The 26,455-nt window shown below is 43.0% G+C and overlaps 1 protein-coding gene across 3 annotated transcripts in view; it reads right to left on the bottom strand.

Moving 5' to 3' along the window:
• Nucleotides 1-26,455, bottom strand: part of vta1 (vesicle (multivesicular body) trafficking 1) — a 59,157-nt gene that overhangs the window by 14,730 nt on the left and 17,972 nt on the right. For all 3 annotated transcript variants that reach the window (XM_086265237.1, XM_086265238.1, XM_086265239.1), the window contains exons 3-5: nt 21,296-21,423; nt 15,713-15,788; nt 8,962-9,076 (exon numbers count right to left, since the gene is read on the bottom strand). In XM_086265237.1, the coding sequence (XP_086121363.1) occupies nt 8,962-9,076; nt 15,713-15,788; nt 21,296-21,423 (319 nt within the window). The remainder of the gene's footprint in view (nt 1-8,961; nt 9,077-15,712; nt 15,789-21,295; nt 21,424-26,455) is intronic.

The raw sequence follows: 26,455 nt of genomic DNA, 5'->3' as shown, positions 1-26,455 counted from the left end.
AAAAAATTTGTTGATAGCAATGTTGAATATTATTATACAGGGGGAAAACTACACGTAAAATAATCACACCGTGAGGCCTCTGCCTTTGTAAATGGAGGGACAGTAACTGCGTGTAAAACCTGAAGACAGTCAGATTAACAGTAACAGTATTTCGTCTCTATCTGCTATTCTGCAATTCATCTCATGTAAACAATAATGTGGCGCACAGCCTGACGTGAAAAAAGGCACACGCCATCATGTAAAACAAAGGGGGGCCCAGCAAAAAAAGTTTGGGAACCACTGGTTTACAGTGTTTACGCATCACCCTAAAGCTCAAAAGTAAAAATCCCCTTCATTTTTCAAGAGAGTTAAAAACAACAACAACAGACACAAATTATTACACATCACTGGATCTAAGTAACATAGCACTGAAGGAGTTAACACAACAGATATATGTGAAAACTGAAGGTAACACATACATCATCATGCACCATCATACACCATCAAATCTGATGATGAAAGAGCAGAAGTACAATAATGGAAGTTCTGCAGAAAATGGAAAATGATACAAACACAAGGCACTATGTGTCTGAATGTCCCAGCACCCACATTTATATTTAAACACACTGTTCTCACACAGCAGACTGTTAACAACATTACTGCTTCTTCATACACTGAAGCTCTACATGAACATGGAATATTTATTACTACAAAAACATCCTAAAATTTAGTAAGACTGACATAGCTGGGACCGAGATCCTCTTCACCAAAACAACAGGCTTGGCTTTTATGAATGATGATAACCCTCTTAATGCTTATCAGTCACACAAAAACAGCGAGTTGAGCTTTTTTTTTTTACCATGTTTGGTAACTTTTGTAAAACAGACTCTGATGTCTGCGCCCGGCCCCTGACCTGTGACGCGTGCTTAGTGAAGAAGAGGTTACATTTGTACCCGATCATCTGCTGATGGTTTCTGTGTTAGCAGAACATTTCCTTTATTGAGTTACTGACAGTTTAAGTGACTTCACCATTTATTTTTTTTTCGGTAAATGCTGTTTTCATTGTGGCCTTCCACCTTCGAGCCCTCACTCAGTGGCAACAGGTACACTGAGGTTTGTCACACCTGTACACTCACGTTCAGAGTGGAACTCTGGGAGGTAACGTCATGAACAAAGGTGTCAGAGTTGAACATGCAGCGACAGAGAGTAATAATAATCCTGAAACAAGGACAGAGCCTTGTGAAACACATGAGACTGCAGTGATTTCACGTCCTGACTGCAAGCCCGCAGACTCAGCAACCACACCTAACACAAAGAAAACACTTCTTGACAGCCAGAGATGTTTGCAGAGATTAAGCTACTGGGCTGGATGTGCAGACACAGGCTGGATTCGACACCACGTTAGAGCCCAGCCTGTGTCATTACTGCATCAGAGACAAAAAGGCAGACGGGCATGAAGCAGAGATCTGACACTTTAGCTGGACCGCTCCATCTTTCATTAAGTTGTTAAACCGTGAACGTCCACACCCCTTCATTGTGGCATGCACGCACACACACACTTTCTCAATGCTCAAATATTTGTTACGATCTGTGCATCAGACTGAAAACTATATGAATAAACTATATTACAGTCTGTAAGTTTTTTATCTCTTATTTGTTTTTTGTTGGTACACCTGTACGTGTACAACTGTGTGTGCACCTATGCCTGTGCTCCAAACAGCTCAACACTCTGTTAATGTTCATGTACTTTAAATTTTATTTCCCCAGCATTAAAGGTCCAGTCAGCGCTCAAGCAGCAATAGCATGCTACCAGGGCTATGCTGGACTTACAGAGGAGACATTATAGGACTGAAATCTATAGGAGCCTTATGCAACAGCATAGACAGCGGGAGTGTGACCTCTGGAGGAAAGTTTCCTTTCAAGGCAATTACAGCACTTCCCCCCCTCCTTTATTTTCTTATAGACTGATGAGTCTGTAAATGCAGCAGTTTTGGTACGCCTTTAAAATCATGCACGAATACACAAAAGCAGGAGCCTCCTTAAGGAAATCATTAAATTGAATCCACAGCTGCATCAACTCGACCACAGTTTGCCCCACACCTCACCTAAAGAACACACACACGCACACACACACACGCTATGATTATTCAGGGAATGATTTTGGGTTTCAGCTCGAAAAGTCTGTCAGACTGACTCTTAGTTCTTTTTTTAGTTTGTTATTTGTTTATTTTGCCGTTTGATGTTTGTAAAACTGCTTAAACAGCACTAATAGCATCTATCAGATTAATTACTGTTCACCCCTCGCTGCAGTACTGGGATAACAAATAACTCTTTCTTCAAATAGATTTTACATTGCATCAGTTAAGTAATATTCCTGTTTGATATTCTTTCATGTCACTTTGTGAGTTTCAAAGAATATGATTTTGTGGGTCAACTGAAAAGTACACATTATTATTTTCACCCTGGACATCAATGAAAAGGTCAAACATGAAATCCGAGACTCAAAGTTTTCTGTGCTCTCAGAGTGTCAGTTTGCAAAGTCACATCAGATCATATTAATTAAGGTGGAACTGCTTTTTCTCCTTTTTATAACTGCTTAATTAGTGATAATCATCTCGCTGTGAATGGCAGTGGATCCTGAAAGGCACTTTTCCCCACACTACTGTAAGGTTTCAGTGGAGCTGTGTGCCATGAATGAAACATAGTGTGAAGTACAGCATCAGCTTTTTTGCCAGCAGGAGATTTTCTGAAGGTCAGAATGGAGACATTACAGATTTATGTGCAATCATAGAGAAAGTATCGACTCCATTTACAAACACAGTATCAGGCGTGTTAACACTGGGCAGCAGCTCATTATGTGGTTATGAGTTTTTGTCTATATCAACAGAAGTTTCACTCAAAGTTCCCCTGTTTACTCCCGTCTTCCTTTCTCTGCTCTCCCTAAACCACTGAATGATAAACACCTGGCAGCCATGACACCTGTAGCTCATTCAAAGTGTTCTGTAACTGAAACCGAAGAGCAGACAGGGAGCTCACAGCAGCCAAACTATGAGCGCTATTAACTCTTACTGCTGCCCAAATCACACTCTGAACCAAGTCACATCATCATCATCATCAATATTATCACCATCCCCTTTTATCGATCTAATCAGGCTGGTACAAAACTGGTGAGTGAGCTGTGGGAGTAAATGGAGATTGTGTTCTTCCTGCTCTGCTTCCTTGTTTACAGCAGTGGGTGAGTGAATGCCACAGCGGCTGTCCTGCTGCCGGACGCTGTGCAGCTCTGTGGTATAAAGATTGGCTTAGTGTCTTGCCAAAGGGCACTTGTTAAAAAGCAGTTTCTGAGCTCGGCATAGCTTCAGACAGACCCTCAGCTGGCGTCGGGAGGCCGGTCGCTGCTCTTAGGCACTACTTTGAGCCCTTCTCTGCTTTTGTCCCTTATGATATTCTTTTCATTCATTTTATTTATTTATTGCCTTTTTCTGTTGCACTGGATGAAATATGTTTTCCCCTTTCTAAGGACCTGTACATCCCCAAACTCATTTCCACCGTGGACACCAGCCAAAGCCACGAGCTGCTGTAGTCCTGCTTAAAACTCCTGACCAGTTGTTGAGAGAAATTACACTTCATAGTTTTCATGCCTTTAAAAATCATCAAAACAGCACCAGTTTCATTATCACCCGCTTTCTATGAAAATCTTATCGACAGTGAGCCATTCAGCTGCTTCTGCCTGCCCACAGCTGTTGTTCATCTGCAAGCTGCTTAGCAACCCACATCCATCCCAGCTCCTTTCATGGCTTTTGTGACTTTATCAGTGGGATATCAGTTCTCATTTATTCTGACTGTTGTTTGCTTTTAGCTGATTGGAGCATGGACCAAGGTCCCGGGTTTGCCTGTTGTTCCCTTGTTTTATTCATTCTCTCACTTTTGCCATATAATACATACATAAAAATAACACACAAGAAGTTCTCAAGCATTAGACTTCCAGAAAAGATCCAAAGAACAGACAATGTCTTTTCTGTGAAGGTTAAAGAGGTGAGGATCACATTATTTAGACACGATTCACAGATTGAAATAATCCTCATTTATTTTCTGATGAGCATTAGTTAACCCAGAAGCTGTTTTGGCCCCTCCCCCTTTCATCCAAGGTTCTTCTGATTTGCTGCCTGTTGATCACAGCAGGAGGTTGTAGCTGACGTTGTCTGAGAAGACCATATTAGGGTCTGAGAGCCTGAAACAGTGTTTGGAGATGGAAACTTAGGGAAAGCACAACAGCTCCACTTTGATTTAACCGTCTCTAAATTTACTTCACCAACCCTCGCAACGCATCAAAGAACCACTGTTGACTTGAATCCTTCATAGGAGGGATAATGGCCTCTAACCTATAAAGCTCTTTAATAACTGTGTCACTAAGGCTACGTTCACACTGCAGGCGAAAGCGCATCAAATCCGATTTTTTTGACCCTATGCGACCCATATCCGATCATGGTATGACAGTGTGAACGGCGCAAATCCGATATTTTCAAATCCGATCTGGGTCACTTTCGTATGTGGTACTGAATCCGATACATATCCGATGTTTTAGAAAGCGACTGCTGTTTGAATGGTCATGTCGCATTAAATCCGTCTTTTACGTCACTGACACAAGACAGACGCCAATTATCAGCTCTGGAGAAGCGCCCGATAAGACATCGTGAATGCTTCCTGGCCATCCAGTGTAGATGTCAGTGAAACTGTTGGGAAGACAACGTTGGAGAAACGTGAACATTTTATTTGTACTGTATAATCTGCAGATTCTGACAGAAATCTGTAACTATCCTTTGAAGCACCGCTCCTCTCTAAAACAGCAATAAGGATAATTATGAGGTTATTTACATTATTATGTAAATAACAAAATAACTTAAAGCAAAAATTAGGAAACATAAAGTCCGAAGTCTCTATATTAAGGGCCATCAGTCAAACAATACTGTTTGCTCTGGGTCTAAACAGAGCGCGTTGTGTGTGACGTCTTCTTTTGCGCATGCGGGCCGCTTTGTGGGTTCACACTAGAGCGCGTTTGCTGTCGCATTTTATCTGTAGTGTGAACGAGCAGACAAAAAAAATCGGATTTGATCAAAAAATCGGAATTGAGCATTAAGACCTGCAGTGTGAACGTAGCCTTAGTATTATACACCAGCCGGTCTGTCAGAATGGATTTGTGGGCTTCACAGGGCCTTAATTTTAAATCTGTTTATCCAACTGTCACTAAGGACCCCCCTTACACACACCGACCTTCTGTGTTGCTCGATTTGACTTTAATGTTTATGAAAGTCATGTTTCAATAACTTTCACCATATAAAGCATATTTTCAGGTCACAGAAAACATGCTTTATATTTTTAACAACTCGGCACGGGACATTTTCTCCCTGTGCCCCACACCCACCCCCCAAAACCTCCACCCTTTCATTCCCTCCATCCCTTCCTTTCCTCTTGCTAAATACATCCTCCTCCAGCCAGCAGAAAGTCGGCGCAGGGCTGCTGGGAGACAATGATCTGCCTGTAATGACCGCTTGTATACTGGTGTTCTGCTGTGTGTGTGTCCAACTACTCTCTAGAGATCAATTAAGCTACTTACAGTGGATCAGTGGAGAGTCCGGTGCCTGCTGTCATGCATGTCCAGCAGCACGGGGACACACAATTCTAACATCACAGACTCACAGGTGGAGTCTCCATGTAATGATAAAATAAGGTCCAGGATCATCTCCTGCTAGCGCCTCAGAGACAGCGGTAAAGGGCTAAGAAGCACGATGTGATCAGGATTTGTGTAACACTGCTGTGAAACAGACCATGACTGTGCTGGCGGGCGAGTCTGCTTTAATAAATGAGTTTGACGATCGTATGGATTCTTTTGTTCAGTGAGTAAAACAGAGGAGCATTTATCGGTTTATTTTGTAGGTTCGCTCCAAGAAGTGATTCTTTTAAGGTAAATAACAGCTGTGATATCATAACCTTTTGAGAAATCCTGGGAAATGACACAATATATGGAGGGATTTGTGAAAAACATCGCATGAAATTTAACCAGCTGTTCCAGACGAGGCTTGTAATTGAAGGCTCTGATCTTTAAAGGTCAAGTCCGTAATAAAAAAAAAAAAATGTAAACACGTTCCTTTGTTCTAACAACCTTATCACATGGGAAGTTTCCCCTCTGTTCCTTGCCCTGGGTGAAAAATTTCTGAACTATTGAGATGTGGAAATAATATCTCACAAAGTTACCACGACAACAGTGCAGTAAATAAACGACGCCTGGACAATATATGGGGCCTTTGTTAATCACTACAGCTGACATTAACAGCGGGCATTCACTCGGTTCGGCACACCGAACCCAAAGAATCCACGTCCGAGTGTTCCTAAAAGTCAAACGTTTGATTTCTACTTCATTTGTTTTAGTTTACCACCCTGTGTGATCTGAAGGCAAAGGAAACATGTGGCGATACAGACATAGTTTATTCTTGGGGGAATCCCCCACAGCAACAGAAACAGGTAGCAGCTAAATCAGTTTTTTATTAACCGTGTGCATAAGTATTTTTTATTTGTGCACAAAAGCTGCCACTGACCCCGCCCACCTCTCATCAAAGATTAATTCAACTGCCAACAAATCACAGAAAAAAAAATAGATTCTTTAAGCTGCAGACAGTCACAAAGGTTTTAACCATTACGGTGAAGAGAGCGAGCACCCTGAAGTTCACTCTTTGGAGCCAGCAATGGCTGACATGTTCGTCACAGCAGGAGAAACAGAGAAACAAACTCCACAAATCATGTTGTATTTGCAGGAGTATCAACAATAGTAATAAATCAAAAGTGATCCTATCAGAAAGGAATGCTTTCTGATGGAGAGACAGATGTGCTCACTTTCCAACACACACACACACACACACACAGAACTAAACTAAACATCTGGGCTGTCTGTGAGTCTGTGAGAAAGGACAGAAAGAAAACACACACACACACACACACACACACACACACACACACACACACACACACACACACACACACACACACACACACACACCGTAATGGTGTTGGAATCTTGATAAAATCCTAATGGAACAAAAAACCCCAAAACAAAACAAAAAAATACAGTAACACTGGAACACACACACATACACCATCCATACGTGCAGGGTGGATGATATCGCTATCATGATGTCATCACTGACACAGAGACCCCAACGCCGCAGGGAGAGGAGGAAAGCGTGAAAATCTGTGGCAGACATGGTTGGAAATACAAGAAAAAGTAAATGTGCTGTGTGTGTGTTACATGCGAGTGCAGATAAGTGCTCTTTGAGGTGATGTCACGGTCGAGCACGCCCGCGTGTATGTGGACTGAGCGGGCGTGGCCGAGCAGATGGTCGTTTTTGTAGCGAGGAATTCGTCAACATCACTCCACTGACATGAAAACTACGCTTCGAGTTTCCCCTGCAGGGACGGGAGACGTGTGCAGGCCCGGAGGTGCTCATGTCAAAACACACTCGTGTTTTCTCCTGGGCCTTTTGATGCAATTTCTCGCAGTCTGAGTGCAATCTGAAAATGAGTCCAGATGGCGTGGTATAAAATCGACTTGTAGATAAAGTCACCAGAGTTTAGGAATTATTAGCATAATCACATAATGCTCCCAAGAGATGTTAAGACGCCGAGCCACACAATCGCACTTCGCTTGTCCGATTCCTTCTGAAGGACCTGAACTCATCGATCACAAGCACATTTTCAAAGAGAAAGTATACCCCTCACATCACATAAAAATTAATTAATTAATTACAATTAAGAATGTCTTTCACAGAGAACTGAGCAAGTCTGCAACAATCAAGCAAGTTTCTGAAGGTGAGAGAAACCATGAGGCAAGAACACCAAAAACTGTTACCATAAAATGTATCCTGGATCTGTGAGTGACCAATGCTGCCGTAGCATGTCTAATTTAACGTACGACGTACAGGAATACAAGGAAAAACGAACTTTTGTACCAGCGAATGCGCGCATGTTGCCTGAAACATGGAGGAAGTCCGTTCACATGAGTAGGGGAAATAAAAAAAGGAACAGCTCAAACCATTTCTATTCTGATGTTTAGATTTAACCCAGAGAGGCAGAGAATTACCACTTGCCAAAAGACAAATGCTGTAAGTTGCAGGATGGTCTGCAAATTGGACCACTTAAAAAGCCACTTGAGCAAAAACTATTATTCGGAGGTCGTAATCTATTGCAAATCCCATGTCAGCAGCTAAAGTGGCGAACATTAGAAAAAGGGTTTGTTTCCTTCCCTACATTTCTGCTTTTAAGAACAGGGTGAACTTTAAAGGCTGCTGTGGTCATTTTGTTGGTGGACTAATTCGGTCAATCTCCCCAGGATCTCATGGCGTTTTCCCCCATGCTTTCTTTCTATTAAAGGTTACGTTTTATGGTGCAAGCCTGGCATCAGCAGCCAGAACGTTACAATGTGACAAAGGTCAGGGATCTGTGTTCAATATGAGGAAACCGAGAGTAATAAAATAAATATCAGCTCATTCTCATGTATACACGAACACAAAGATCCGGCACAGCCTAGCGGCACACGCGTACTCAGGTGCATTTTCACACACATTTTCTTAGTTTTCTTAGCCAGACTGTGCTAATTTGAATCATCGTCACACATAAGCACAAACTTACTGTGGATGTAAGAACAGACCACATGACTAATCTACTCTCCTCACTCCTTTAATCTCACAACGTCTCCAGTTTCACCGCATGACTTTCCTGCTACAGCCCCAGACCTGATAAGGCAAACAATGCAGAGCCAAGGTTTATACACACACACACACACACACACACACACACACACACACACACACGCACGCACACACACAAAAGGAATTTGGCCTCAGCATTCATTAAAGAGAACTCACACAAGAGAGGACTGTTTGGTAACGGGGAAAGAGGGGTGTGTGTGTGTTCCATATCAGTGTGTCCCACCTGCTTCCTCGTCCTCACCCATGCCGATGGGCCCGGGCTGAGGCGTCTCCCCATTCTTTAGACAGTTGTGGATGTAGGTGGCCTTCCAGCGGGCATACTTCCTGTGCTGGATGTTCTGGTGAAGGCGAGAATAAACACACATCAAGGAAGTTATAACTGACACAGGGAGATATATTTTTCCACAGCTTTTACCCCAAAAACTAACTGCCGGTTAGTGTAACACATGCGATATGGTCAAAGGTCGAGGCTGCTGAAAGGTATGAATTTAGTCACTGTAAAGGACTTGGAAGTTCAAACTGAACTCTCATTGATTGAGGTTGTCAATCATTAGTTCCTAATGATGTCATAATCATTAGTTTCCAATTCTCCTTTAATGAGGTCTTCTGAAAAATAAAAATGTTTGTGGGTCCCAGGGTGCTCCGTTCAAAAGCACCCAGTTTCACCAATCAAATTTTAACAAGTGGAACCATTTATTCTGCTCATGTTTACCATGGGTCCTAAATTCATTGTCATACACCAGCAATGCAGGATAGGGGCTCTCTTTGTTAAAGACGTTTTGCAGCTGCAGTCATGATCTGGATGAGGAACTTTCCAGACTGGAAGTCACTGGAACACTGTGGACGTCACCGGATCTACCTGAGACAGCCAGACTGTGACCTGGGCACTCGACATATAAAAAGCAGAGCTAGTACTGCTATATTGGAAGTCCTAATCCAAGTGGCACTTGACAAACGTGTTATGTTCGGTCCCCAAACAAAGAGAAGAAGGCAGAAATTGTTTGCTGCACCTGTCACATGCCAGCGTGCTCTGAGAGTGAGGCAAACTGTATAACTGCATGAAGTGTGAGCTTTGCTTAGCTTTATTAGTTTCTGGTCCCAGTACAGCTGTACAGGACTGGGTTTACACCGCCAACAAAAAGTAAGACTCATTCTTGTGAGGGCTCTGCTTTATCAAATATTCTGTTCCTAACTCTTGGACAGACTTGGACACGTGGACAGGCACAGTTGAGGAGTGGAGGGTGTTAGAGTCAGGATTTTATCTTTGCTTTTGCTGATGACATGGTTCTTTTTGTCGGGTGCTGACCTCTACCTTGCACTGGGGTGGTTTAAAGGTGGGATTAACACAGTCAAAGCCACGATTCCTCAGCTAGAAAAGATGGAGTACCAACTCCGGGTCAGGGATGAGTGTCTGTAGGTCTTGTCCATGAGTGAGGTGAATGGAGCTGAAAAGACTGACAGATCCTTCCTCTCACCAAGTGCTGGAATATTTATTCAGTGTAGCAGGGAGTGGCTTGCGGTGCCATGCAGGGAAGGCGGACGCACCTGCACGGCATCCGCAATCATGCCCCGCCGACTTAAATACGGTACTGGGTCCTGCAGGATGGTGGTTGTTGTCAGTGTGTGTGTGGTTGGCAGTGAGATAGAGAAAGCTGCAGCCAACAGTGTGTGTGAACAAGCAACCATTAATAAAGAGATGCCGCAGAGCATGAAAATGCACCGGGTCTGCTGTGGGTTTGTTACAGTGGTGCCGAAACCTAGGATGAGGACACAGCAGACCTGCAACTAGGCCAAATGTGGAAGGAGCTGACCCAAATGGTGGCTGAGATGGTGGCTACACAGCAGGAGCAGGCGGCAGTGTTGCGGCGCCGGCAGGAAGCATGAACATGCACTGGGGTCTGCTGTGGGTTTGTTACATTCAGGTCTCATTCTGTTGGCTATCCGATTTCCATCAGTACTCTAGAACATGGACCTAATGTGAATCAGGTTAGCTTTTAAAGCAGGGCCAGAGAAAGGAAGGTGTAATTTATTCTATGATAAGTAGAGAAAAGATACCAAAACTGAGTCTGAAACGAAAAAAGCATTACTGGTTTAATTTGAGCCAACTTTTAGGACCTGGATTTTAAATGGGAGGGTATAACTGCTGAAGGCCTGAAGACAAAGAAGCAGGTAAGTAGTTTTGAAGGGTATAAAAAGGTGTAAGCTATTTGAATTTGAAGTTAAAGAAAATAAAAATACTTCAGTCCCAAGGTTCAAGGTTCAGGTACTGAATAAAGTTCCATCCATCCAACCCAGAAAAGAAAACATACATACACTGTAAGGCTGTTAGAGGTATTTATCCAGTGGCTCAGTCCCCTATACGACTATAGAGTCAGAGTAACAAAGTTCTACCAGTGGGGTTAACAGGTACTAAGTTGGGCACTAAACCTCAATTATACACTGGTTTGCACTCAGGTGTGAGTGATGTAAAATTTATGATCAGTGCGCATCTGCCTTTGCTTGGAGTCGCCCACAGAGAATTTACATTACAATTCATAAACTGCGTGTCCCAGGTCCTCGGTGTCAGGCAGTGAATGATCACGATGTACTACAATGGAGGTGTGAGGAGACGCAGTAGAGTGTTAATGGGGGCACATTAGAGTGAATCAAGGCTGAAGGATCTTTGAAATATTACAATAGGAGTGACGCTGATAAGACCTGTGAGAATTTCCTGCTTATTCCAGTTAAGTGCCAAATTCACAGAAGCAGCTCAGAAACAACACGGAGAGCTGACGCGTATTTGTTTAGCCTTAGCATTACCATCGCAGATGGATGAGGCTCCGGTTATTTTAATCCCTGGAAAAACACTTTTGAGATATTAAAGCACGCAAAGGGAAAGACAGGAATGTAACCGCTATAAAAGTTTCAACAGAAAGGTCACACATTGTAAAACTCTCGGTTAAACAATAACTCATAGCAGAGGGAAGCACATGCTCCCTCATGGGGCAATTTGTTGTCTTTGCATTCATTTAACACCTAAACAGGACTTTTGTAGAAGGCAAAAAGACTCAACAATATCATAAAGACAAAAAACTATGTTCCCTCTTCGGACTGTGCCTGGCCAGGCCCCATAGACTACTTGGGCCTGGCCTCAGGCGCTCGACCTCGGGCATCCTCCCTGGGCCTGGCTCCAGGGCGTGGCCCAGTTAACCCCATCCCGGGCAGAGTTTGTTCCTGGGTGAGGGACCAGACAATTCGCCATGGATGACCCTACCATAGGGCAAAAGCCTCAGATAACATACCCCCTGGGATCCCAGGGACACACAAACTCCTCCACCACAATAAGGTAGCAATTCACAGAGGGAACCACTGGACTTTAAATCTTCATTTGGACATTTGGTTGGTAAAACCTTAAACGTTTCAAGATATGATGAACCACGAATGCTTCAGTTCTGAATTACTTTCAACATATTTGTTGGAAACATCATTATCTTCATGCAGTCATGTGATAAAGTTTTGTGCACAACTGTGAAAACTTTTTCATGACTGTATAAAAAAAAATCCAGATTCTTTTATATTCTAGGTGATGATCCGATTTTCAAAGAGTGACTCAGGAACATGTAGTTTCCCCGGCTGCTGACTCTTTTCTGTGAAGTACCACGATTAGGGTCACAATGCTTTCAATTCCCGTAATTTGTTAATGTAAAATGCATTGGCTGACAATGTCCCCAGGTGGGCTCATGGCCTCATGGTGGAGAGACATAATTATAGTCAGAGGCAGATGGTCCACGCTGCCTTTGTTAGTAACAATGTAGTGCGGTGACAACCGGAGTAGAAGAAGTACGCATATGAGCTTTCTGCTCGTGTAGATTTTTATGTCCAGTGCACGCTCTCGGCCAGGCACAGCAACAAGGAACTAACTGAAGAGGAAACAACTGGGTAATAATTCCAATTGATCAGGCGTAACAGCGACTCCTCGTGTAAAAGCAAAATTGTATTTGTTATATCAGGCCTGAACATAAAAACTCAACAGCTGCAGGAGGAAAGAGAAAACAATGGTAAAGTTAAAGATCTGGCAGCTTGATGCAGTTAACATGAAATCACACAGCCGTGTCTTCACATCTGAATATGGATGCACATCCAATTAAATGTACTGGAGGGCTGGACTGGGGCCAGATTGAGGATTAATGGTGTTCTTAATGAACAGAGATAAAAGGGAACGATCTCCTCTAATGGTGTCATCTCTCTTTTCAACTTAAAGTTTGTGGCCACATTAACAAATAGACAATACAATTCTAACCAGCTTCAAAATCTGCATTAGGTACGACAAACTTAATTCTTCAGTCTGAGCTCTCTGAGCTTTCTGTCATTTCTTTAAGTATCTTCAGGAAAAGATCTCCAGGATTTGTGAAGAGTATTTGAAGCTCTTGTTTAGAGGTTTTCTGCCTGTTTTTCCATTTCAGATATCCAGGAAAGAATCTCCACCCTGTGTCACAAATGGCTGCAGACTCTCACTGTTGGACCTCCTCCTGACCTCCTCGTACATACTGACCATGATGTGGATCCATCTCTCCATCAGACCTGTTCATGTAGTTTTCATAACTCTGCCTTTTCTCCCCGTTTCCCTACATTAAGAACTGCTTCCTGACAGCCGTCCTTTCAGTAACTTTCAGATACTGTTTATTTGCTACAGGCAATTGTTTTGGTTATTAATTTCTTCTTTAGTCACCTAGTGTTCTAAAAAACACACCATGCTGAGATATGGCAAGGTTTCAGTCAATAGCTCTGTGGGAATCACCTTGTTGGTGTTAACTTTGTTATCCTAGGCAATTTTTATAGATTCACCTAAAAAAATAAGAACAAATTATGAGTTTTTGTGAAACACAGGCTGCTCATAACAAAAAGCCACAAGATTCCATTTCAAACTGGTTCCTGAGTTGTCTGTTTTGTGTGAACAGCACTGGTTCATCCCTTGAGTTGGCTTTTTATTCTTGAAAATAAAATTAAAATAAATAAATAAATAAAACAACTGATTATTGTTCAGAAACCCTGGAGAGCTGCTGCTCAAGACCACTTTACAGGACAAACGGGCTCCTTGGAAGCAAAAACATCAATAAATGACGGGTGGTACCTGCTGACAGGCAGGACATCACCTGACATCTGAGTGCTTGCTTTGAAGAAATGTGTGACATTAAATGTGTGCCAGCCTCAGTTACAAAGGCTAGAGTCATTTTTGAAAAGCACTTCTGAAAATACTGAACTGGATAGTCGTGTTTTTCAAAGTCACTGACTCACTTGTCGGGTTCAGAGACTGTTACACGGCAGCTACAGATTCGGTTTCTCTCTCAGAAACAAGTCAGTGGGATGAATTCTGACACACATGGGAACACATTGAAGGCATTCACGAAGTATAAAGGTCCCTGACGGTAACAGTGTTACATAAGATGGTGGCAACACTGCTGAAAACCTCTTTCTGCTGCCTGAAACTCAGTCACCAGTGGGTCTCAGTGTGGGAACATGACAGCTCACCATACATGAACTAAGTGCCCCATCATGCTTTAATGGTTTCTGGGTGATCTGGGAATCATACACACCAGGTGTTTACAGGAACAGAGCTAAGCAGGACTGTGTTCATACCTCACTTTCACAGTAAAGATTCGTACGCGGTCAACTTTAAGCACCTTGTTGTTGTGATTTGGTGCTATACAAAGAAAATGTCTCTGCAGGGTTTCCTAACGACAGGGTGAACTTTTATAATTAATGGTAGTGAAATATATTTGGGGACATACTTTGGCCATTTTTCAATCCATCTGGGAGAATCTCATTATCTGTTGTTAATTCACTGAGCCATAAGCCTACCCACTCTTATTTTGAAAGTTCAGTCACTGTCTGGGTGTCTGATCTCAAGAGGACCTCATCCCACAGCTGAACTCCAACATGATGGTCTGCAGTAGTCGATCATAACACCTCTATGCAGAGCTCAGCGCCCCTCAGAGGGACGAGCTGCAGGCTGACGGTGGAGATAACGGGCAGATGGCTGCAGAGACATCTACAGCTCCGTTATGTCTTCATCACAAACGCTGCACATAAAATGTTCAGAGCAGCGGCACATTTGAGCAGAATTTTTAATCACTTTTTTTAGAAAGCGTGGGACTCCTGCACCACACGTACTGTAATCTGAATCTGTGGGAAACGCTGCGCTGTGTTTCACACCTTAAGGCACAAATAACTCCCAGCCACTGCTAATAACCACTAAACTTAAACCTTTGCTTCCAATGATGAAGCTTTAATTTGCTCAGACTCTGATGTTCACACAGACTCTGTGGTTTGTTGTGTTGTGGCTGCACCTTCTCATCAAATGGAAATATTTAACGTGTTTGTGCATCTCTTCCCTGAAAATTCAGCATGGCACATTTGGGATCTTTGAAAATTTTTGGCTGCGAAATAAAATAAAGTTCTGTGTTTTAACAATGTCGGGCTGTGCGGCCAGTCTGTAAAGGTTCGCTAATAACTGCAGATTAGCGGGAGGATAAGAGCACAAATTTACACAAAGTCTGTTTATCTGCAGCACCCTGAATACATCGCAACAGCTGAGTCAACGCTTGGCCTCACAGCAGCTCTGTTATGAAAACAACAACAATGAAATATCAGAAGGAAGGGATTGGAGAATGACCTGAAGTCTCCTTTAATGACATTCCCACAGTGCAGTGACCTGATCGATGTCACGACTGTGTCACTTTCTCGTGTCTGAGTCGAAAGAAGCAGATGCATGACTGCTGTCAGGATCTGGCTGCACAGACAGGCCTCGGCAGCAGGATGAATGTTCTGTTGGTTTTGGTCTCTTTGGGGATTATTGGATCATTTATAAATGATTAAATAAAGTCGGCATCCTCCTTCAGCCAGTTAACTGATAAATGAGCTTCCTATTGGGGTTGGTCATCATTATAACTCTGCAGAGATCAAACCTGGGACTCCCAGCAGGGTCTTTATCTTACCTCCTCTGACAGCTCCCCAAAAACAGACAAGACATCCAGCAGCAGACTTGAAGTGTAGAATGACTTGATCATGTTCCTGGAGGAAGGAAAGAGGCAGAGGAGGGGGACAGACGGCAGGAATTATGGGATATACGAAGGAGGAAAGGTTGGAAGAAAAGGGGGTTGAAAAAAATGGGCAGAACAGAAGTGAATGAATAAGATGGAAGAACGTCCATTAGTCTCTTACTGTCTCTTACTCCATCACTGAGAGAGCCTTGTTTCTACAACAGCGATTTATTTATTTGCCCATGAGCAATTTTGCCAATAATGTTGGTTGAAGCTAAGAGAAGCAGTCAACGGAAAAACAACAAAAAAAAGAAATAGGGCCGTTTTAACGGCACCGTCTGCCAGCAGCTTTAGCGTGATTTGGTGCATTTCAAATAAATAAATTGTTAAGGTTCAAAATATTGGGGATGGAGACAAGAGAAAAACCACAATAACAACACTGGTCCGGCCGGGTTAAGTCAAACAATGATTTTAATGAACACCCGCGTGGGAGATGGACACCGTATGCAGACAGCCTCAGATCTCAAAATGGTGGAGCATTGCTCAAACTCTTATAGCCTCTGGTTCTCCCACCTTATCATAAAAGCCTAAACATTCACATGCTTTTCTCTCACACGGCGCCTAAGCTACGACCTTGGCTCCCCGTTTATCTGCTCCTGCTGAGTTGGGGCAGAAAACTCCAGTATATTCTGTTCTCTTCTAATCAGACAAATAAGGCGATGACTTTCTGCAAACAGTATTTCTTATAACATCATAAAACAATATCATTCATCCACAATAAATCAGCAGTCTAATGTAATGCAAATCAGTTTAACGAATGCAATAGTTATCAGCTTCTTCTAATTCAGGAGAATAATGCAAACTAAAACTACATAATAATTCACAATCTTTAGTTAGGGGTATAACATGGCATAAAATAATATTATAATCTAACAAAATAAACAAATAATCCAAAAGTAGCTATATTAGCAAAAGCACTTTCGATAGAGCTGAGGAAGCTGGTGATAGCCTAGCATACTCAGCCGGATGGTGGACATGTAAACGCTCATGCACGTTAGTCGTGTTTGAGTCCTTTGCTGGCACTATGCGTCTGCACAAGCGGCACACCCCTTTGGTTACATCCTCAGGTTTGCCTCTTTGAATCTTTCGGTTTGAAGCCAAAGAAATCCCAAATTGGTGACTTTGTATTTTTTTGGGCAACTAGTTGCTCCATGTTTGGACTTCTGTGTTCTAAACGCGCAAATCAGTCTGTGCATGATTACATTGCTCCGCCCATCAAAAAGTCACCTGCACGAATATATCGCCTATCGTCATTTATTGGACTCATTAATGTGGGTTGGAAAAATTTCACATATCGGCCAGCCTTAATCAATACCAACTAAAAGTGGTCCAAGCTACAAAGGAACAAACCACTGGAGCAGCTGCAGGCTCAGCACCACAGGACCGCTCCAGCGTGCTGTAGAGCACAGAGCACGCAACACGCAAACACGACACAAACTGTCTCCTGAGACATGTTGGATTCAAACATGCATCAGTGCCAGGACACTGTATAAACTCACTCGAGTTTTAAAAGTGTCTTACAATCACATGAACTCAGATATGTCACTGCTCGTATAAAACGGCGTAATATATATTGGCTCAGAGTTATTACATTTGGATCATTGTTTTAAAAAAGAAAGCACCTTTAAAACTTTGGCTGGTGCAGGTCGAGAGCCAAACATTTGTGTTTTGAGGATTGCAGATTATCTTTCAGTTATCAGCATTTTTGTTTCCATTACTGTCCCACCCACATGAGCTGGGGCAGGGGCTTAAAAATGCCGGGGGTCTAAGTGCTAAACTGGAGGGGATGGATCTTCTATTTCTGTATAACAGCATTACTCATTTTACCTCTAACGTCACTGTAAACCTTTACTAAGCTTTTATTGTTGTTTATTAAGCTAACGTATACGTTATTACTAGTTAATTATTTGCTTAGTATTGTTTACTTTTTGTTTACTTCTTTATCTGTTATCTGACTCTTGGTAAAAGATTTTAAACAGCATGTGCTTGTGTAAGATGTTGATCAGATGTTGAGGCTGGCCGGGCTCTCTGGTTTGAAGAGTAGATACGTTTGGTAACCACAGCAACCCATCATCACACACACACACACACACACACACACACACACACACACACACACACACACACACACACACACACACACACACACACACACGCACGCACACACGCACACACACACAGGTAAGGACAAAGAATGGGCTCCTTGTAGTGCAGAGTGGGAAGTTTTCAAAAAACATTCAGCTGTGTGACTCAAAATGAAGACATGTAAACATGTACGCATTTACACCTCTGTATATCCGTGTGACTGTGTGTGTGTGTGTTCAGGAGTGACATAACACACGGCTGAGGCTCGTGTGTTATATCCGTGTATATCCGTGTGACTGTGTGTGTGTGTGTTCAGGAGTGACATAACACACGGCTGAGGCTCGTGTTGGCAGCAGACCGCTGCTGCTTGTAAAACCGCAGGCGGGTTTGCTGACCAGCAGCAGAACAGAAGCTTGAGTCAGTCCTGCTTCATATACCTGCTGGAAACAGCTTTTGGGCTGTGTTTACACCACAAACAAATCCAGAGACACGTCGCCTGCATCCATTCATCCTGCATGAGCTGCTGCAGGATGACTGACAGAAAGGGAAACCGACTCTGCACGTTTCTCCCATGTCAAAGGTCAAAGTGCAGAGTCTCCAGAGTTCACAGAGGAGACGTCATGCAAGTTTCTGTCTTTTTAGCAGATCTGGATGCTACTGATATGCTATTGAATTGAATTGAATTAAATTGAAATAAATTGAATGAAACCCCCTTTTAACAGGAAGAAACCTCAGGCAGAACCGGGCTCGGGGAGGTAATAAAGTGTGGAGTGATAAAGTTGCAAACTTGCGGGATGTTGGAGCGGGTGTTTTCCTTAAGGATGAGCAGATTTAATTACTTTAATGAAATAATAACTCCTTTGGTTTCTGCTGTGGTGATGATGTCACTGTATTACTGATGACTATCTTTCTATCGGCTTCAAATTCTTTTAAAACTTTATTAATACAGCAGATCTTAAACAATGCTGCTGACCAAAGCTTCTCCTCGGACATGCTCACACCGCTGCATTGTCTACAGCAGCTGTGTTCATGCTGAGACTTCATCAACCTGTTCATCCATGCTTCCTATTGGTCAGAAGCATGGATGGACCAGCACCGCACCTATCATGTGAACGTGCAAGGGAAACTCCAGGTGAACTCACAACCAGATAACCAGCTCAGCCCAATAACTGCTGTTGGGTACCTGAATCCAGGTAATGGGAGGATAAGCGGGTATCTGAAGTCACTTTGTCATGCAGGCATGGTGGATTTCTTTGTTTAGTTGAAAGGTTACAGCAGTTGCACAGAGTTGCAGGTGCTTCTGTTTTGTTGTTCTTTGTCTCATTCCTAGGAAATGGTGTGTCTGAGTCAGACACAGGGTCCAACTTTTTAAAGACAAAGCAAAGAAAAAAAAGATTGAATTCCTGACTGAAATATTTGGCCAGCCTCACTTAATGTACCATTAGAAACACAGATAAGACAAACAAAGAACGCATTGAAATCGTGTGGAGAACGTATAAACACTTCTGATTATTTCCAAGGTGTTTCCTGTCGGGCAGTCTCATTCCAGGTGATAAACTGGGGGAAGGAGAAATTACAAAGGAAAAGAGTAAGAAACACACATTTTCCAGAGAAATCCCCCAAATCAACTGTTCCAATAACCTGGTGTCATGTTATTCTTCCCCGTTAAATATGAGGATTTAACACAACCAGAGTCACTAACAGAAGAGTAATGATTACAAACTAACGTTTTTGGTTTTAATCCGACTTCATTGGTTCAATTAGCTCCAAAGGTTAAAGCTGTGATGGGTGTGAACACTGTGATTAGCAGCAGAAACATCTCTGCTAAAACACTCTCAGCTGAACGCTGAATGAAGATCAACAGGCTGAGGTGGTTTCCTGACCTAAATAGGCAGCATTTTTCCACATGATGCCTGAGTTACTGCTTCCATGGAAGGAGATGTGACCGGCTTTCCACCAAACGGTCTGGAACTGGATGTACGGACGCAGAAGTCCCCCGAGACCAAGACCGTCCCCAACAGGGCCGTCGACCATCTGATGGTGACGGCAGAAACTGAGCGTGCACTACAAGGAGCAGCATTCCTGAATATTCCTGAATATTCCTGAACATTCCGGAAAATTTCCCACTGTGACACTGTGACGCCTAAAGGGGGGCAGCTGTGCTTATTTTCTGCCATGAATTCTGCTCCATTCGTGTAAGTTCATATTAAAAACACGGGCAGAGTTTCAAATAATGAGCTCAGTGTGCAGATGTGAGGAATTCAGCCTGCTCTAAACTCTCTGCTTCACCCAGGCCTTTCTACTCTTGGCTCTCGCTGACATCACTGAGTGGGGATAGCCCTGATACGGCCCCCTCATGCACGAGTGTGGGAGGAACCTAATATTGTGTTTCAGAGTGAGGAAAGGCTGAGGAGCTGCAGTATGAAAGACATAAAGTGTTGGGGTGTTTCCAACATGTCTCCTGTCAGAGGAAAAACATCAAGACTCAAAGAAACTAATAAAAGAAAAAATATAATTATCCAGTGAAATCCTCCAACAAACCCTTCCAGTGACCCGGTTAGATACTGACCTTCCTCGTGAATGATCAGATTAGAGAGGAAGGTCATAATTAAACCATGTGTGAATAAAACGTCAGACCGTCACTAATCGATTTATTAATAATTACAAACTTTCATTCTTGGATGGGCGAGTAAAACCTTTTGGTTCAAAGCAAGGATGAGCTGCACTGTGGCCCAGTATGAGTATAAGAAGAATTATTTTGAACACTGAATCATGCAAAGCTGGTCTTATAGAGCCCACAGTATAAGTAACGGGTCTAACTGGAATCTGAATATTACCTTTATCTGAGAAACTGAGTTTCTTTTGACAGAAGCTGTGCTCACATTTTCAAAGTCACAGATCGTATTGTTGTGGTCCACAGAACACCAGTGCACCAGGTAGTCTGTGCATCCCGCTTATTCACTGAGGTTTGAGATATTTTTTTGAGCAGAGAAACAGCAGGACTGTGTGGTTCTGAGGGCTGGGAGCTGCTCTGTGTTTCTTCCTGCAAGACGACTCCTTCCATGAAGTACTTGTACTCGTGAATACAAATCTCATATCAAGTCCTTTGTAATGGCAATCTAATGTTTAGACTCCATCATGAACTGAAGGTTTAAATACCTCAAAGTTTCTAATTGGACTAATCAGAGCATCATTCAATGATTAAATCATTACACTGACAAACCAGTTACGCAGGGCCATTACACTCTTCTGGGATGTTATGATTACAGGCCAAAGCCAACTTCAAAGTCCTGCTAGTAAGTGCACACACACACACACACACACACACACACACACACACACACACACACACACACACACACACTCTCTCTCAAGGAGTGGCTCGGTTCTCACTTGTGGAATCGTCCTGCTCTGTCCTCGTTGTCAGCGTAGAGGAATAATTTTAAGGCATAGTTTTCGATGTGGGCGTTCCCAACCACCTCCTGACTGATGGACTCGTTATCACTCAGCTCCTTCTTCATCTGCAGGAGAAACAAAAACAACGACACATGAACGGAACCGTGTAAGCTCTGCAGAGAAAAGCAATAAATCTGTTTTAGTGTCAAACTTTGGTTGTGAAAGGTGTAATACGTTTTAGCCTGAAACTGATCAACAGATCAGAAATATAGAAGAACATCTGCACACGCTCACGTTTGCAAACGGATAGACCTGCAGAGCTATTAGACCAGGTACTGTTTTAACTGCTGAATCAGGTGACACACACTCAATGCATTCACTGTACGAAGACCAACACTTACACACCAGTGCCCACAAATTCACACAAAGCCATCATTAAAACAGGGCCTCTCTTTGACCAGCTAAACCCTTTTTCTGGAGTATTCCATCTACTGGATGTACTTATCCCAGTATCTGCTTTATTTACAGTTTTTAAAACTTAGTAGGACCTGCAGATGATCCTTTAAACATCCAGCGGAGGCCGGAGAAACTAACCCTGATCCCTGGATGTGTCGCTTTTGGTTTGGTGCACAGAAAAACACTTCTGACTTCTTAGCTCAAATGTTTTAACTCAGGCAAACACGTCCTCGCTTCAGCGGGTGCCATCTAGCATGATGCTTGATTAGTCTCGCTCGCTCTGCTTCGCTTTGACTAGGTTTGCTCCACCTGTAATTGCTCCTCTATATGAAATGCCTAGCTCTGTCCATTACGGCGTCCAGCAGGCTTCGGGTTTCTTGTAAAAGCACTAAAGCAAACACGCAGGTTGCTTCCAGCAGGTGGACCCTGGCCGGGCTGAATAGATACTCTGTTCGCTGACTGTGAGTCGTAGCGGAGGAATGTAAAAGCACTGAGCTGAGCGTAGGACAGCAGAGGACAACTGGCCTGGGAATACAAGAATGTGGGATGAAAGGAAAGTCGCTAAACTCAGCCATGACTCTCAGGCTCGCTCGCTCTGGTTAGGTTTCCGTTTGACAGGCGACCAAACTTAAAGTGAAGCAGAAGAATTAGCGCCACTTTTTAAATGTAAACCTGGACCAGGTTAGAGCGAAGCAAGCCTTTGATACGAGACCGTGACGCCTTATTGACTCTGGGAGCAGCGAGTGTGACGCACGGAGGTGCAAACCAAGTCCAAACCAACAAACCGCTTCCCACAGAAATCCACACATGCACAGCAGTGTGCATGAGCGACGGGACGCCCAGCCACGCTTTCATGAGCTCTGTTAATAAATGAAGACCATAAATATGTGAGTGACAATGAATCACAGAGACTCCAGCTCCAACACCTCTGACTGCAGCTGATGCTTTATGCTCAAGTCTGCAGCCTCGGCCCACCTCTTCCTTTCCACTGTCGCCAAAGTGCTTGCTCATAGGGTCATAGTACGAGTGTTGGGCTTTTCTCTGCATCTATTATTGTAGGGTCTACCTTACAATATAAAGAACCTTGAGGCAACTGTTGTTTTGATTTGGTGCTGCATAAATTAAATTAAATTAAAATCAATTCAAATCTAAATTCTAGTTGCAGTCATTTGAATTTTCCTCCATCATCCGCTGAGCAGTGTTCATGTGTCTGAGCTTCAAGTCAGTGTCTCTAAACTCAGAAAGCTTTGAGTGTCTGAGATCAATACATGTTTCCTTGACGTTAGTGAGGTCTTAACCCTTTTTGAACCATGAACCTGGTGGTCCGTGTAAAAGCACGCTTTACTGTAACTCTGTTAATGTTTGTGTTAGAGACGAAAATCAAACGGTTTTGGAAAAAAGAGAACCTGTGCTCTGCAGTGATAGTTGGTGTACCAAGTACTCACAGAGTGGCATGAAAAATCAGCTCCACCGGGATTTTACCGTAACTCCTCGACCGCTCAGGGCTCAAGAGGAAATTCAAATAGCTGGACACATGTATCCATCTGGGTTTGGGTCTACATTTCTGAAAACCTTCAGTTCAGTCCATGATGTGGTTCTGATAAAGTCCATCTTTGTTCAGATGCGCGTAATTCCCACAGTCACAGGTGATCAGAACCACCACAGACTCATCGAACAGGCTCCAAGAAATCTGAGTCTTTGTACAGTATGTTTGATAAGGCTGCACAATTGATTGAATTATAACCTCAATCATTTTGGCTTCTCACCCTTAAATGAACACGACTGAGCAACAATAACAATGTGTTCTCTGCCAATAAAATGCAAAGTAGAAGCAAATCGAGCAGCTTGTTAATCTGCTTTACTTACAGAGCCAGAATTAGCCGCATTACTCATTCGCTCACTCCGTTCGTAAAGCGGCTGAGCTGATTTTAAACTGCTGTGTGTTTTACCTGATAAACTCTGCAGGTAAAACAGATTGATTAAGTCACAGAAGAAGGACCACCTGTTTGACCACCCTGATCTCCCCGCTGTGAGAGACCACGGCGCTCATCCTCAGTGGCTGCTGCAGGAGACAAAGATCTAAATTTAGCAGCATCTACCATGACTGGCATCTCTGAGGTTTCCCATCCTGCATCACATGAAACTGATTTTCAAACAAGTGATCTTCCACCGTCCCAGTGAAAGGCTTGAGCTGGCAATGACAGTGGAAAATAAAAGTCCAGCATGCCTAATGCCTAGTACGTACGAGCCAGGTCAGTGGGGAAATTGGGGGGGAGGATTGGGGGGGGGGGGTTTAAATCCTGACTCAGAGCGCTGCAGAATGAGTCACAGCAACAAGCAACAGTTCATTAAGGAGTGGAAACCTCGGGGTGTCCCCGTGTTTCACAGAACTTGTTCGGGCTCCATCTGGACAATAGCAGCGCTTCCACATGATTAATTGGGTTTGTGCTGGTGTGATCACAGTCTGACTGCAGCTGAAGTTTACCGAGCAAAACCAAATCAGAATAAGACGGAGCCTGAATCAGGTCCGTGTTTGAACCACTCCTGCTGCCTGCTATCAGCCTGGGAAACAGTTTTGCAACAGGTTCACAACATGACACCAGTTCTCTCTGTAAAACCTGAAACCTGCTCTGAAAGCTGGCATCCGGTTGTTCAGTGATGACGCGACGAATCCTACTTCCGGGTCTAAAGTAGTCTGCGTTTAATATGGCTTTTGTGTTGTTAACATGTTTAATGTTATGTATTTTCTTCTATTTGATCTCAAAAAGCTCCTAAAACAGTCAGTGATCCCTGTTGACCTCCCTCGGCTTTTATTACCGCTAATCATTTATTTAAGCTCAGTTTTTAAAACCTTAGGATGTAACTACAGCCCAGCCCATGCAGCAGTATATGAATGACTAACCTCGTATTGTGGATGGATTATCTCAGTTGTTCTCCTGGCTGAAGTTTGGTCCTTTTACAGCATCCTGCCATGCGATTACATTTGTTTCTGACCACCGAGAAAACTCACGTTAACTTTTATCGAGTGGAAAAAAAAGTTAGCTTGTTTATATTATGCTAACATAGCTGTGTCGCTAGCGGTCACGTAGCACATCATTATATACCAGCTAGCCCAACTTCAGTAATCCTACAAACGTCACTGCTGTTTAGTTTTCTGTCTTCATTTATGCTGGAAGTGATAAGAAAGCTGTACGTTTTAATTTGTTTCCAAAACCCCGCAGTCAGGACATGCTATATTGTATTTAGATAGAAGCTAGCGAGCTAACTCCCTGCTAACTTCTAACTCCATTAAATGTCATAAATTCCGTTTTCATGGATGCCTGGATGTTAAACTCAATTGTTACACCTGGTAGAGCAGAACGCTGATCATTTTATTTAATGCCATAGTGATCGTTTGATATATGGACCTGCAGCGGAGTTTAGACCCAGACACGGCTAGTGACGTCAGACTTAACAACCGGATAGGCCCTGATCACTAGGGCTGGGCCATATTATACCGTTCACGGTAATACCGGTATAATGTTAGGCAACGATAGGAAAATGAAATATCGCGATAGAATGGGAGTAAAACGCGCATGCACAGTGCCTTTGTTTTCATACGCACATGGCCGATTGTTGAGTGAAACAGATGAACCAGAATTGGTTTGTAAAAATGGTGCAACTTCCGTGATGTGGAACTGGTTTGGTGTTTGTCCGTCAGATACACAACAAAGCACATTTTTTTGCAGAACATGCAAGCGGCGGTTGTTATTGTCGTATTTGTCGGACTAAGATGCTCTTAAATCTGGGAGTAATCTGGGTCCTAAACTCCTTATACTTCAGGTCAAACAACACTGCAGCATCACTTAAGAGTTAAAAACTGTCTAAATTCTTTCATCTTTAATAAAACGATCAGCATTGCTGCTTTACCAGGTGTAACTATAAAGTTTAACTTCCAGGCATCCATGAAAACAAAAGTTATTACATTTAACGGAGTTAGAAGTTAGCAGGAAGCTAGCGGAAGTTAGCTCGCTAGTTTCGCTAGTTACCTAAGCATGATATTGCATGTTCTGACTGAGAGATTTCTGAAAAAAAATCAAACGTACAGCTCTGCTATCACTTCCAACATAAATGAAGACAGGAAACTAAACAGCAGTGACGTTTGTAGGGTTACTGAAGTTGGGCTAGCTGGTATATAATGATGTGCTACGTGATCGCTAGCGACACAGCTATGTTAGCATAACATAAACAGTGAAGCTGGAGGACGAACACTAACACTTTTCCACTTATAAAAGTTAACGTGAAGGTTCTTCATGGTTAGAAACAAATGCAATCGCATGGCAGGATGCTGTAAACGGACCAAACTTCAGTCAGGAGAACAACTGAGATAATCCATCCACAATACGAGGTTAGTCATTAATATACTGCAACAACATGGGAATAGAGCAGCTGCCAGAGAATTCAACATTAATGAATCAATGGTACAGAAGTGGAGGAAGCAAGAAGAATGAGTTTAATAAAGTTTGATTTATCTGACTGCTTTGTTTCGCTTAATGTGCCTTATAATCCCGTGCACCTTATGGTCCGAAAAATGCGTACTGCACACTGCAGTTTAATGTTGCAAAGCACCTCTTTTTAACTTCAGTGGATATTATACATGGTTATGCTCAGGATATGTCAGCCCATTTCTACTGGAAATGCCTTTTGGTTAAACTTTCAGCA

The sequence above is a fragment of the Aulonocara sp. 'chitande type north' Nkhata Bay genome, linkage group LG15 (genome assembly GCF_057382095.1).
Source record: "Aulonocara sp. 'chitande type north' Nkhata Bay isolate Kocher_YH1m ecotype deep benthic linkage group LG15, A_spYH_male_GT1.1, whole genome shotgun sequence".
Lineage (NCBI taxonomy): Eukaryota > Metazoa > Chordata > Actinopteri > Cichliformes > Cichlidae > Aulonocara > Aulonocara sp. 'chitande type north' Nkhata Bay.
Note: the sequence above shows the minus strand (reverse complement) of the source record. Positions and strands in the feature narration are given on the sequence as shown.